Raw genomic sequence first — 13,569 nt, 5'->3', positions numbered from 1 at the left:
TTTTAAGAGGTTAGGGGGAAGGTCAAAGTTTCTTCCTGTGGCTTTTGGGCCTTAAAAATAAAAGGCTAATATAATCTTCATGCCAAAGAGACACATTTTGGGGTGGCAAATTTTGCTCCCCTACATTAGTAATACTGTATTCTATATTTAAGTGTTGCTAAGAGAGTAGATCTTAAAAGTTTTCAACACAAGAAAACAAAATTGTAACTATGTGCAGTGATGGATGTTAACTAGACTTATTGTGGTGATGATTTTGCAGTACAGTCAGCCCTTGAATGACTTGAGGGTTAGGGGCACTGACCTCCTGCAGTTGAAAATCCACTTTACAGTTGGCCCTCCATTTCTGCAGTTCAGCATCTGCAGATTCAACCAATCTCAGATTGTATAGTACTGTAGTACATATTTACTAAAAAAAATCCACACATAAATGGACCCACGCAATTCAAACCTGTGTTGCTCAAGTGTCAACTGCATATACGTATATCAAATCATTATGTTGTACATCTGAAATTAATATGTTACATGTCAGTTATATCTCAATAAAAAATAAAATAAAAATGAATAGAAAAAATATTTAATCACATTTTTGTAAGATCAACTTACATACTACTAAAACTTCTGTAAATAATATATTTAACGTATAATTAATAGAATTTTAAAAGTAAGTATTCGATAATGTCACAAAAACTTTAATGAATATAACCTCTTTTCCATTCTGTAAGGTCAGCGACCACCTATTTTTTTCACTTTTGGATTCAGATTTTCACCCAATGCCTAGCATATTGCTCTGGAGCTCAATTAATGTTTAGTTGTTGTTGTTTGTTTTATTCGGTAGGCGGGCCTCTCACTGCTGTGGCCTCTCCTGTTGCGGAGCACAGGCTCCGGACGCGCAGGCTCAGTGGCCATGGCTCACGGGCCCAGCAGCTCCGCGGCATGTGGGGATCTTCCCGGACCGGGGCACGAACCCGTGTCCCCTGCATCAGCAGGTGGACTCCCAAACACTGTGCCACCAGGGAAGCCCAATAAATGTTTTATAATGAATCAAAAAGTTCGTAATCATTAATACTGTATAACTTCACATAGCCAATTAAGTTTTGGTACTAGTGCCTCGAAGGAAGAGTCAGAAACCCAACGGAGAAAACTAAGATGAGTAATATTTTCTTCAATGGCTTCCAATTCCTAATGATGGGAAGCCCCTTGAACAGTATTTTCTCTTTCGAAATATGTCTCCATACTTGAGAGATAATGGAGAAAACTAAGATGAGTAATATTTTCAATGGCTTCCAATTCCTAATGATGGGAAGCCCCTTGAACAGTATTTTCTCTTTCGAAATATGTCTCCATACTTGAGACATAATGGTATAAATCAGAATGATCTGCTGTAGTCTAACAATTTTTCCTGGACTTCATGTGGCAGAAATTTCTCTGTGGTTAAGTGGTAAATATAACAGGCTAACTTCAGATTAGTAAGTGAGGTTCCATGCTAATAGCACAGATCTTCTGAGGAAAAGTTGGTGCAGAAAGGCTTCCCTGGTGGCGCAGTGGTTGAGAGTCCTCCTGCCGATGCAGGAAACACGGGTTTGTGCCCCAGTCCGGGAAGATCGCACATGCCGCGGAGCGGCTGGGCCCGTGAGCCATGGCCGCTGAGCCTGCGCGTCCGGAGCCTGTGCTCCGCAACGGGAGAGGCCCGCGTAAAGAGTAAATAAGCTGCAGATTAGCTAGCTTTCAGGGCAATATTAAGGGTTGGCTAAATAGAGCAATGCAAGAAAGAAATGTTTTTTTTTAAAATAAATAAATAAATAAATAAACACAGGGGTTAGGGATACCGACCCTCTGTGCAGTCAATGTATGTTCTTTGAGCTTGTAAGCTTACACCTATCTGGTATAAGCAAATAGGGTAGGAGGTCCCTAGAGAAAGAGAACTAGGCATGGCTTTCTTGACATAAGAGAAGCCATTTTTTGCCTCCCGGCCACAACGCTTGCCCTTTAACAGGTCTCAGTAATTAATGATCTTAAGACAAATGACGGAGTGCAAGAACAAAGGAAAAGCAGTCAAGAAATAATACATGAGCAATAAATACAGTGCTGGTTCCTCAAGGGATGTACATAACAATCTGATACAGAACTTCGAGTTCTGCAGGAACTATGGCCCCCACCCAGGTGGAGGATGCTGAGACCCCAAACTGGTCTGAATGTAAGGAATGATGATGTTCTTTTCTGACCCTTGTGACTTCAATCAATTAAACCTTGGACTCTGGCAACCTTTGCCCCAATTCTATGCTGAATTCTCTTCTGCTCAAGCCCCTTCATGAATATGCATACACCAACCCAAACCCCTTCATGAATAAACAGGCACCCTTAGCTTAAAACTTCCCCAATTTTCCTGTTCAGGGAGACACTGCTTTGGGGAAGATCCCCGGTGTTCTCCTTGCTTACTGCAAGTAATAAATCCTTCCTTCTCCTGCTCTTTGGCTTGGTTGTGTCTTTTGGCTCAACACCCACCAAGAAGCAAACCTAGTTTTCAGGTAACAGTGGTAACTTTTTTTTTTTTTTTTTTCCTCGGTCCGCGGGCCTCTCACTGTTATGGCCTCGACCGTTGCGGAGCACAGGCTCCGGACGCGCAGGCTCACGGGCCAAGCCGCTCCGCGGCATGTGGGATCTTCCCGGACCGGGGCACGAACCCGTGTTCCCTGCATCGGCAGGCGGACTCTCAACCACTGCGCCACCAGGGAAGCCCCCCCAGTGGTAACTTTTTATGCAATATAGAAAACAGGTGGTCTGTAGTAAGGTAATAAATATTTGGGGTGTGACTTAATGAAACATGCTATAATTATTATATTTAATACTCCACACAGAATCTAAAAGAAATTACTTAAAATGTTTATCTATGGGTTTTAATCCAGTGTCAAAAACTTTTGAAAGATTTGGTACTCCACGGAAACCTTCTAGTTACATTTAAAAGAACTAGCCTTACTAACCTATACGGCTTCAGCTACCCAACTGTGTTTTCTTTCCCGCTAACGACACATCCTGAGGATTAGTGCTGTAATAGATGAGAATTTTTTAAACTTAAATTCATAATAAAAGCTATTTTAAGCCTTTCACTATTTCTTACTGAAGCGCTCTTTGCTTCCCCCAGACTTTCTTTTATGAACAGTGCATTCTTGGACAATAGTTGGAGAATTTTAAAAAAAGAGGCTGTTAAATAAGAATCACCACCACTCCCATTGTCCACACTATTTTAGAACATTCCAAGGCTGAAACACCCCATTTATAAATCAGTGATGCACCCTTAACAGAAATATGTTTAAGTCTGGGGAAGGCTGGAAGCTAAGGAGGATTTATGGCATCTTGATTAAACATTAGAGAGGACATTTCCAATTGTCGATTTGTACGGCATCTTAGAAGTTCTCACACTTGGGACATAGTTATACTGCAGTAACATTCAGGATGGACATGAGGAGTCTTTTTTCTTTAAGGTAGGAGAAATGCTGTTGTGAAGGGGAAAAGGGGACGGATAGCCTGAGTCATGCTATGGAAAGGTACAGTTGAGGGTCTGGGTACAGAATTTCTTAAAAATTCTATACAACTACTTACCCCTGGACATTCTTCTAGTACTGCAGTTTGAACACCTTCGCCCTAGAGTACGGGCTCCTCCCTGTATTTCTTCCAGTCCTCCCCTCCCTTAGCACTCACTGGGAGAGGCAGGTAATATAACAGTAGACAATGGCGTCCCAATGTCCTCCGAGACAGGAGACTTCTGTCCTAACTGGACAAGGCAGGATAACCACAGTCAGTTTCTTGCTTTGTAATTCTCCGTTACATATTTCCTGAAAGCCATTTTTTAACTTCATTATTTCAGAAAGGCACATTACCATGTGAAATGAACCATTCCCTTTAAGTCCCCAACAGAGTTTTGTTGAACACCTACCTCATGCAAAAATTCTGTTTCACTGGGGGAGGGGATGTTGAGATAAGAAGGTTCCTGAGTTTTAGGAACTGGCAGTCTAGATGGGGAAATAGACTCACGTTTAGAAAACTCAGACATAAGATCGTTTTGTTTTAAACAACGTCTATCCTCCTGAAGATCTCCCATCAATTCAAATGTTTTTCAAGACTAATTTGATAAGTCTGTGGTGAAATGATTTTTGTTTAGCAGCTCAGGTAGCAACAATATCTGCAATGGCCTCAGTTCCCCAGCTTTGAAATCATATAATTCTTGGTGAATTTTTTAACTTGGAAAATGTTCATTTTCTCCATATTTACACATTCACTAGACCATGTATTAATATTCTTATACCACGGGATTTTACCATTTTATAATTCACATTCTCAAATAGTGCATCTGCTTTTCTGTCCGAGGAAGAAAAGTACTGTAACGCAATTGAATGTGTTTTGAGGAGAGTACTTTATTTTGTAAATTAAACATCAGGACTCAGAGATGTGTCACTTGGCACTTGGTAGGTGGGCAACAAACGTGTATTGAAACAACAAAAAAGAAAAATCAAACCAAAAAAAAAAAAAAGGAAAGGAAAATAAACAGGAAAAACAAATGAATAATGCAGTGAACTCACTCTCAGGGTGCAGTGTACACATGTGGAAATGAGACAGTTCCCAAAAATCCTGAACAAGTTTTGGAAGACTTTTTGTGGGTGGAGGTTGGGGGGGCAAACAATATACCTGAAAAAAAAAGAAAAAACAAAAAACAATGGGACGGAAAGAGGCAGTTTTGCTCTACCTGAAGCTCGAATGTAATCACTCAGTACTGCCCATCAAACTGGGATTTGCACTTCCCCACTCTCCTGTTAAGCCTGCAGGGCAAACAGCGGGGAGGGGGGAGGTTTTTTCTTCCCTCTTACATTCCTTCCCTCTCAGACCAAAAGGAGCTGGATATGGAGACACAAAAGTTTAACCACTGAGCTGGAAAAAGGTCAATCAGAAAACACACCCACGAGCAAACCCAGGGCATTGCCAAGGGGAACCGGATACTGAACCATAGGAGGATTATATCCAGAGGGCAGACGTCCCAAAATCGGGGTGGGGAGGTGGAGGGCAGTAGATTCCAGGTCAGCACTAAGACCAGTGTGAGACCTGGGGACTGGGAAGGTACCGAAATCTAAATCTTAATGTAGCATCTTAAAGTTTACTTTAAATAATCCAATAGAAAGCGATGGCAGTTTCTAGGGCCCTTATTATGCAAAAACTGCTCAGTGAATCTTTGAAGGGAGTCATTTTAAAGATAGAGGAATGGAATCCAGGTGGAACTGGGCAAGCACTGATTTTCAGCCTTGGCTTCTCTCTAGGGAGCTCTTAAAAACCTGGATGCTGAGGCCGCACCCCAGGCTGATTATATCAGAATCTCTGGGGGTTGGACCCAGGCATCAAAATTTTTAAAGCTGCTCAGCTGATTACAGTATACAATGAAGTCCCACTGAAAGACTCTTTTGGAGACAGCTGGGACACCAAGTTCTTAACCTTCCAGGCAGATGCTCATTGCATTTAAGTTAATACATTTCTATTTCTAAGTCAAACTTTGATTTAGTCTGTGAGAAGAACTCAAAGGTAGATATATCAGGGCATAATTGATAATTAGAGCATATATTCCACAGAAGCTACTGTAGAAGGTATCAAATTTCTTAGTTGGCTTCCTCCCTTCCTTTTTTCTTTTAGAGCCCAGAAGTTTTAAGTGAACTAAATAGTACTTTGAGGCCTGAGAGTCTCTAAGTTAGTGTTCCTGGGTCTTCAGGGTTTTAAACAAATTTCTATAACCTCAATTTTATGTAGTTTGAACTTGAAACTGCTTCACAAAGTAACTGCAGTCAGAGTGAAGTGATTGAAATGCCCACGGTCACGAGACCCCTCCACAAGACCACCAGAGACAAGAGTCAAAGCCAAACGGCAAGGGTCATTTATTGCAGGTTCGAACCTGGACCTCCGCGCGCAATCGTTGCCGGTGACGCTAAGAGGTCCCGATGGAGTTTAGTACAGCTCTTTTATAGACAGGTACAAACAAGCTCGCGACCTTCAGGGGTGGGGGGTACTGACTGGCTAACTTTTAAACAAAGACATTAGTCACTGATTGGTTAACTTTTAAACAAAGACACTAGTCACCGTCTGATTGGTTGGATGGTTGCAAAAGGGGGTTCAGCAAGCATAGTTACAGAAGCGAGAGCGGCTGGTTAAGTTTCGGTTTCCTGAGGCTTTGTTTTTCAATTAGGAATACTTAAGATGGGGCCATAGTTACGAACAGTACAAACAGGAAGATCGATGCAATCCTAGCAGCACTACGGCCTAATGGCAGGGCATCAATTCAGTCCTATTTCTACCAAAGTAGAACATAGCCCTTCATTCCCCCTTCTTTCATGAACCAGAGGAGCCAATCTTGGGTCCTCAAGGCTCAGTTTCTTCATTTTCTAAGTCCTCGTATGGCTGATATTGTGATCTTAATACCATTAGCTGAACTGTGTTTATTCTTTTTTGGACGAAATCCATGATTTTGTTGAATATACAGGGGCCTATAGTGAGGAGGAGAAGGAGGCATAGTAGAGGGCCCAGGAAGGGGAGGAGGAAGGGAAGCATCCCATGAAATCCTGACCAAAGGGGATTGTCCGCTAATTCTTTCCAACGGCGGGCTAAGTCTTCCTGGAGCTGGTGAATTTTGTTTCTTACAATGCCTGATTTATTTGCATAAAAACAACATTTTTCTTTTAGAGCGAGGCATATCCCACCCTGTTCAGCTGTCAGCAAGTCTAAGCCCCTCCTATTTTGTAGGACCACCTCGGCCAGCGAATCTAATTGGTCCTGTAAGTCCTGAATGGTTCCAGAGAGGGCTTCTACATCTTCTATTAATTGTCTAGACAGCTGATTATAGGAGTGAAGGGAGACCCCAAGACCTGTACTCCCTGTGGCCACAGCTCCTGTAATTCCTAGTCCTACCAGGAGGGGTATGGCTGTAATGGCTCGTTTGGTTCTTCCTGCCCAAAGGTCAAAGCTGGGAATGGGCAATGGAGTGTCTCCCGAGATCAGGTCTACATTAGGGAGGAGGGTGGCTAGGTTGCAGACCCCTGTCCAGTTCTGGGGTAAATAGGTGTATGCTAGGTTATTTCCACAGACAAAGACAGTGGTGTTAGGACTACAGAGGGAGGAGTTTACGGGGATATACTGACTACATCCAGTAGATGAAAGGATTCCCAAGTCAATACTGGCGTTAGAGAGGGAATCGTTCTTGACAAAGCATGAGGTATTAAAGGTAGTTGAAAACTTTGAAAATTGTATGGGAAACGGCTCCGGGAGTAAAGTTGGGTTACATTGTTTGCTGATGTTTAAATTGGCGAAAATGGGGATGGCTATAGGGCGGGGCGGTCCTTGAGGAAGGCAGAGCCAGCAATCTTGTGCTAAGTTGGGGTTGGTGGTATTTAAAAGCGCAAAAGTAGCTTCTAGTATAGTCGTGGTTTGGGGGTCCAGTTCAGAGGGATTGACCTTAGGGCGAATTAGGGGGTGGTAGCTGAGCTGTGGGTACAGATCCTGATAGGCCTTTTCTATTTGTCTTCGGGTTTCTATCTGGCGCACTTCGTCTTGGGGCCCTCCACCGTCTGACATATGTATGGGGGCCCTGGTATTCCAGCACACCGGGGTCCCGGGAGTGCCAATGCATCCAGCCTGAAGGTATTTATTATTATCACTAATGGTGGGACTTTTATTATTTTGTAGTGTGGCTGTGAAATAAGTCTTGTTATTGGTCCCTGTACATTGCTGGTAAGAGGAGTAGCACGTGCTATGCATTGATTCCTGAAAAGTAGAACAGGGACAAATAGCTCGGGGGGGGAGTGGTTTAGGCTTATGGTGGCATTGCCAGCTGGTTTTGACCCCGGTGTCTCCATATACCTGAACAAGGTATGCAGTTATTCCCCCGCAATCCTGCATATGAGTATACCTTCGGGGAACAACAGGAGTCTCGCTAGTACCTCCCCTGCACTCGCACGGTGCACCATATAGTTGTTGCATTAAAGCATTCTTATTGGGGGGGGGTTGAATCCTCCCCTCGTGGCCCGAGGGTTGAGGGTTAGGACTGTCATTAGAGCTATCAGCAGTACCTTGGTCCTCATGGGGGAGGGTATGGCGTAAGGTCAGTTTGAGGGGATTGTCCTTACTCCGATCAACCGTCCAGGTGACGTCAGCTTTAGTGGACTTGATGAGGTCAGAAAGTGGGTCCACCGGCTTGACGTGGGTGTAATGGATCCAGGCAGCTATGCTGTCCACCTTGATGGCCGTCGGCGTTGTCAGGATGATCTGGTAAGGTCCTTTCCACCTGGGTTCTAGGGTCTCTTGTCGATGGCGTTTGACAAGGACCCAGTCACCTGGTCGGAGCTGGTGTGGAGTAGGCGGGGGTCCTGTTGTATATAGCTCTTTTAGTTTGGGCCAGATTGTCTCATGTATCCGCTGTAAGGCTTGGAGGGAAGACAGGAGATTATTTTCTGGGTCCGATTGGATAAGGTTAGTCTTTAGGTTAGGGATAATAGGAGGAGGCCTACCATGTATTATTTCGTAGGGGGTAAATCCTAGCTTATAGGGGGAATTTCGCACCCTAAACAGAGCGTAGGGGAGTAGGACTACCCAGTTAGCGCCAGTCTCCATGGTTAATTTAGTCAAGGTCTCTTTTAGAGTTCTATTCATTCTTTCTACCTGTCCTGAACTCTGGGGGCGGTATGTACAATGTAATTTCCAATCAGCCCCAAGTATGGAAGCCAGATCCTGACTTACCTTAGAAACGAAGGCCGGCCCGTTGTCTGACCCTATCATAACTGGAAAGCCATACCTGGGCAGGATTTCTTCTAGTAGCTTTTTAGCTACTATTTGTGCTGTCTCATTCTTGGTCGGGAATGCCTCAGTCCAACCTGAAAAGGTATCTATAAACACCAGTAAATATCTATATCCATATTTGCCAGGCTTTACCTCCGTGAAGTCCATTTCCCAGTAGGCTCCGGGCTGGTTCCCTCTTTCCCGGATGCCAGCGGTTGGTGGGTGGGTGTTAGCATTATGGAGTTGGCAGACTGCACAGCCAGCAACCAGTCGTTCAGTTTTTTCGGAGACATTTTTAATTTTAAGTCCAGTCTGTCTGATGAGATCCTGTAGCCGTCGGGCACCCAAGTGGGTGCTACAATGGATCCGTTCAAGGACCAAGGTTCCTAGTTTTTCTGGAAGGAGGATATTGTTCTTAGCGTCCCGCCACCATCCGTCTTTAACCTGGGTTAGAGGGAGTTTGTTTATCCATCTAATGTCATCTTCCGAGTAGTCGGGTTGGGGCGGTAATTCCCGGGGCCCTGGATCCGGCAGTTGTAGGGGAAGTAATGGTATTGGAGTGTATGCCGCCTTTCGAGCCGTCTGGTCTGCCAAATTGTTGCCCCGGGCGACTGGATTTGTGGGTTTTTGATGCCCCGGGCAATGTACAATGGCTAACTTTTTGGGTTCCCATATGGCCGCTAGCAAGGCCAGGATTTCCTCTTTGTTCTTGATGTCTTTGCCCTCTGCTGTGAGTAGTCCCCGCTCTCGGTATATTGCCCCATGTATGTGTGCGGTAGCGAAAGCATACCGGCTGTCTGTATATATGGTGGCTTTTTGGTCTTTGCTCATCTTAAGAGCTTGGGTCAGGGCAATTAATTCAGCTTTTTGGGCTGAGGTCCCTGGGGGGAGAGTCTTTGTCCATATCACCTCAGTTTCCGATGTTACCGCTGCCCCCGCATACCTCTGACCTTGCTGGACAAAACTACTGCCGTCAGTGAACCATATGACTTGTGCATCTAATAGGGGCTGGTCACATAGGTCTTCCTGAACCCCATGGATCTGAGCCAGTACCTCTGCACAATCATGGAGTGGGGAGTCTAAGTCTGGGTCAGGTAATAGAGAGGCAGGGTTTAAAGCCCGTGGTGGAGTGTAGCTGATTTTGAGAGGATTTAACAGTAGACCCTGGTAGTGGACCAATCGAGCATTGCTCATCCATCGGTCGGGAGGCTGTTTGAGAACCCCGTCGATGGCGTGGGGGGTGGTGACATGTAATTCCTGTCCCATAGTTAGTTTGTTGGCATCCTTTACCATTAGGGCTGTGGCGGCGATCACCCGGAGGCAAGGAGGCCAGCCTGCAGCCACGGGGTCCAATTTCTTCGATAGGTAAGCGATAGGCCTGGTCCAAGGACCGAGGGGTTGGGTCAACACGGCCTTAGCTATGCCTTTGTTTTCATCCACAAAGAGGTGGAAGGGTTTGGAGACATCAGGGAGACCCAGGGCGGGTGCGGATAGCAAGGCAGTTTTGATCTGCTGAAACGATTGCTCAGCCTCCTCTGTCCATTCAAAGGGCGTCTGTTCTTTGGTGGCTAAGTATAGTGGTTTGGCCATTTCAGCAAATTTGGGTATCCATAAACGGCAGAACCCAGCTGACCCCAAAAATTCTCTCACCTGTCGAGGCGTGGTGGGTCTGGGGATGCGGAGGACAGTCTCTTTCCGTGCATCTGTGAGCCATCGTTGCCCCCCTTTCAGTAGGTATCCCAGGTAAGTTACCTCAGGCCTGCAGATCTGCGCCTTTTTGGCAGAGGCCCGGTATCCCAGGGTGCCGAGAGTCTGTAGGAGGTTTCTGGTTCCCTGCAGGCAGGCTTCAGTGGTCCCAGCAGCTATTAAGAGATCATCAACATACTGCAGGAGGGTTATATTGGGGTTTTGTCTCCGGTACTCACTGAGATCCTCGTGTAGGGCCTCATCAAACAAGGTAGGTGAGTTCTTGAATCCTTGGGGAAGTCTGGTCCAGGTGAGTTGTCCGTTTATGCCTCTCTCGGGATCCGACCATTCGAAGGCAAAGAGTTCTTGACTTTTGGGTGCTAAGGGTAAACTAAAAAAGGCATCTTTGAGGTCCAGCACAGTATACCATTGTTTTTCTGGACTAAGGGCGCTCAAAAGAGTATATGGATTGGGTACGGTAGGATGGATGTCTATGACTCGTCTGTTAACTTCCCTCAGGTCCTGTACTGGGCGGTAGTCTTTACTGTTAGGTTTGCGGACTGGCAGCAGGGGTGTGTTCCAGGCCGACTGGCAGGGACGCAGTATACCTAGGTCAAGAAGCCGGCGAATATGTGGAGTGATACCAGTTTTGGCCTCTATGGGCATGGGATATTGTCGGACACGTGCAGGATCTGCCCCTGGTTTGATTTCTATGAATAGGGATGGGCGATGTTTGGCTAGTCCCATCCCACCTGTTTCTGCCCATGCTTCGGGGAACTGCTGAAGCCATGACTTTATATCTTGATTTTGGGAGGGTGGTTCCTGGTGAAGTCGGTACTCATCTTCCAAGTTCAGGGTGAGCACAGATATGGGTTGGTTGTGAGGGTCTGTTATGATCGGCCCCTCTGACCGAAAATGAATTTGCGCTCCCATTTTAGTAAGTAAGTCTCTCCCCAGTAAGGGGCAAGGGCTATCGGGAATGACCAGAAAGGAGTGGGTTACTTTTCCCGTGCCCAAGTCTACAGTTCTCTGAGTGGTCCAGGGGTAACGTTTAACTCCCGTAGCTCCCTGGACCCAGGAGGTTTTGTCAGAAATTTTCCCGTGGGGCTTAACCAAGACCGAATGCTGTGCCCCTGTATCCACCAGGAATTGGACTGGTTTCCCCTCCACTTGTAGGGTTACCCTGGGTTCGGGGAGGGGGTCCGAACCCCGTCCCCCCTACTCTGCATCATGTGTAAACAGGACTGGGGTGGTGGCCTTCGGTTGCCATTGCCCCTGGTTGGGGCGCGGCTGCCTTTTTTTGGGGCATTCCCAAGCCCAATGGCCTTTTTCCTTGCAATAGGCACATTGATCTCTGTCCAATGGTCGCCTGGGAGGTCGAGTGGCTGGGGGGCCCCCTTGATCTTTCTGAACAATGGCGGCCAGGACCTTAGTCATTTTCTCAGTGGCTTTAAGTTGTCTATCCTCTGGGGCGTCTCGGTTATTAAAGACGCGCTGAGCAATACGGAGTAGGTCCTGTATCTGTTTGCCCTCCAGATCTTCTAACTTCTGGAGTTTCTTTTTAATATCAGGGGCTGCCTGGTTAACGAAGGACATTACAACGGCAGCCTGATTTTCGGGGGCCTCTGGATCCATAGGGGTATATTGCCTAAAGGCTTCCATTAATCTTTCTAAATAAGAGGAGGGACTTTCTGTTTTACCTTGTACAATTGAATATACCTTGGCCAAATTAGTGGGCTTGCGCGCGGCAGCCCGGAGACCCGCCATTAGAGTCTGGCGATAAATGAGCAGTCGTCCCCTACCTTCTCCGGTGTTGTAGTTCCAATCATCCTGCGGGGGGCGAGTTAAGGGAAAGGCTGCATTAATAAGATCAGGGTTAGCGGTGGGTTGACCATCATCTCCAGGAACCAGTTTTCTTGCCTCCAGCTGGATTCGTTCTCGTTCCTCGGTAGTGAACAGGATCCGGAGAAGCTGTTGGCAGTCATCCCAGGTGGGCTGATGGGTAAACATAACACTATCTAGAAGAGCTATCAAGTCTTTAGGATTATCAGAAAAACGAGCATTCTGGGTTTTCCAATTATATAAGTCACTGGTAGAGAATGGCCAATATTGGAGTCGGGGGTTCCCTGTCTCATCGGGAGGGCCTATTTCTCGCAGGGGTAGGGCTGTGGTGGAATCTGGATGGCGGAACCCTAGGTCGCGCTGAGTGCGTCCACGGGTGCGTCCAGCCGGCCCAGGGGAGTTATTTTCATTGGGCAGGAGGGCCGGCAGTGCCTCTGCCTCTCGCTCCTCCGGTTCTGACCTGGGTGGCCTCTCGGGAGGGGCCACAGGAGGTTCTTCCAAGGGGAGAGGAGCAGGGTCAGGAGCAGGAAGGGGGACCGGTTGTGGGGCCAAAGGAGGATGTTGATATGGAGGGGGTTCTATGAGAAGGAGGTCTTGGCTGTCAGAAAGTATGGGTGCGGTTGAGGTCTGAGGCTTGGGAGGTTTGGTTGGTCGGGCTGTAAGGATCTTATATGTCCCTGATGACAAAAAGGGGGCCATCCAGGGAGGTGGGTTTTCTACCAGGTCCTGCCATACCAAGATGTAGGGGATTTGGTCCGGATGGCCTTCTTTCCCTGGTAAGAAAACTCTAGATTTAATTTTTAGGACTATAGGAAGACAAAAGGTACCCTCGGTGGGCCAACCAACCCCGAAAGTTGGCCATTCAGAGCGGCAGAAGGTAATAAGTTTTCTTTTCCGGATGTCCAGACTGAGATCGTGTCCTCGGGATTTCACATCCCCAAAATTAGTGAGAAGGAGGGAGAGAGGGGTACTCTGTGTTTGGCCCATGTTTAGGTCCTGGAAGAGGTTGGTTAGAAAAGGTTATTCTGAAAACGAAAGTGATTAAGAGCAGTCCCAATAGCGGAGCCTGTAAAAGGAGGAAGGGAGGTTATCGCGTGCGCGCTTCAGATGGGCTATCAACCCCCAGATGGGTCGCGGTGGACGTCTCCAACCACGCCCGACTAGGTGTCCTATAGCGCGTCCGCCAGGACTGTCCTAGTCCCCAAAACAGAAGGTACCTTGAGCCAGCTTACTTACCGATCG

General features: G+C 46.5%; 2 protein-coding genes across 2 annotated transcripts; both read right to left on the bottom strand.

Moving 5' to 3' along the window:
* Positions 1 to 6,356: 6,356 nt before the first annotated feature.
* LOC116741954 lies at positions 6,357 to 11,438 on the bottom strand. Its single transcript, XM_032609149.1, has one exon. The coding sequence runs from the start codon at positions 11,416 to 11,418 to the stop codon at positions 6,391 to 6,393; it is 5,028 nt and encodes a 1,675-aa protein (XP_032465040.1). The 5' UTR covers positions 11,419 to 11,438; the 3' UTR covers positions 6,357 to 6,390.
* Positions 6,474 to 13,314, bottom strand: LOC116741924. Its single transcript, XM_032609097.1, has 2 exons — positions 13,155 to 13,314; positions 6,474 to 12,821 (listed from the first exon to the last, which is right to left on the bottom strand). The coding sequence occupies exons 1-2, from the start codon at positions 13,312 to 13,314 to the stop codon at positions 11,704 to 11,706; spliced, it is 1,278 nt and encodes a 425-aa protein (XP_032464988.1). The 3' UTR covers positions 6,474 to 11,703.
* Positions 13,315 to 13,569: the final 255 nt, after the last annotated feature.

Source organism: Phocoena sinus, chromosome 16 (genome assembly GCF_008692025.1).
Source record: "Phocoena sinus isolate mPhoSin1 chromosome 16, mPhoSin1.pri, whole genome shotgun sequence".
Classification (NCBI taxonomy): Eukaryota; Metazoa; Chordata; class Mammalia; order Artiodactyla; family Phocoenidae; genus Phocoena; species Phocoena sinus.
Note: the sequence above shows the minus strand (reverse complement) of the source record. Positions and strands in the feature narration are given on the sequence as shown.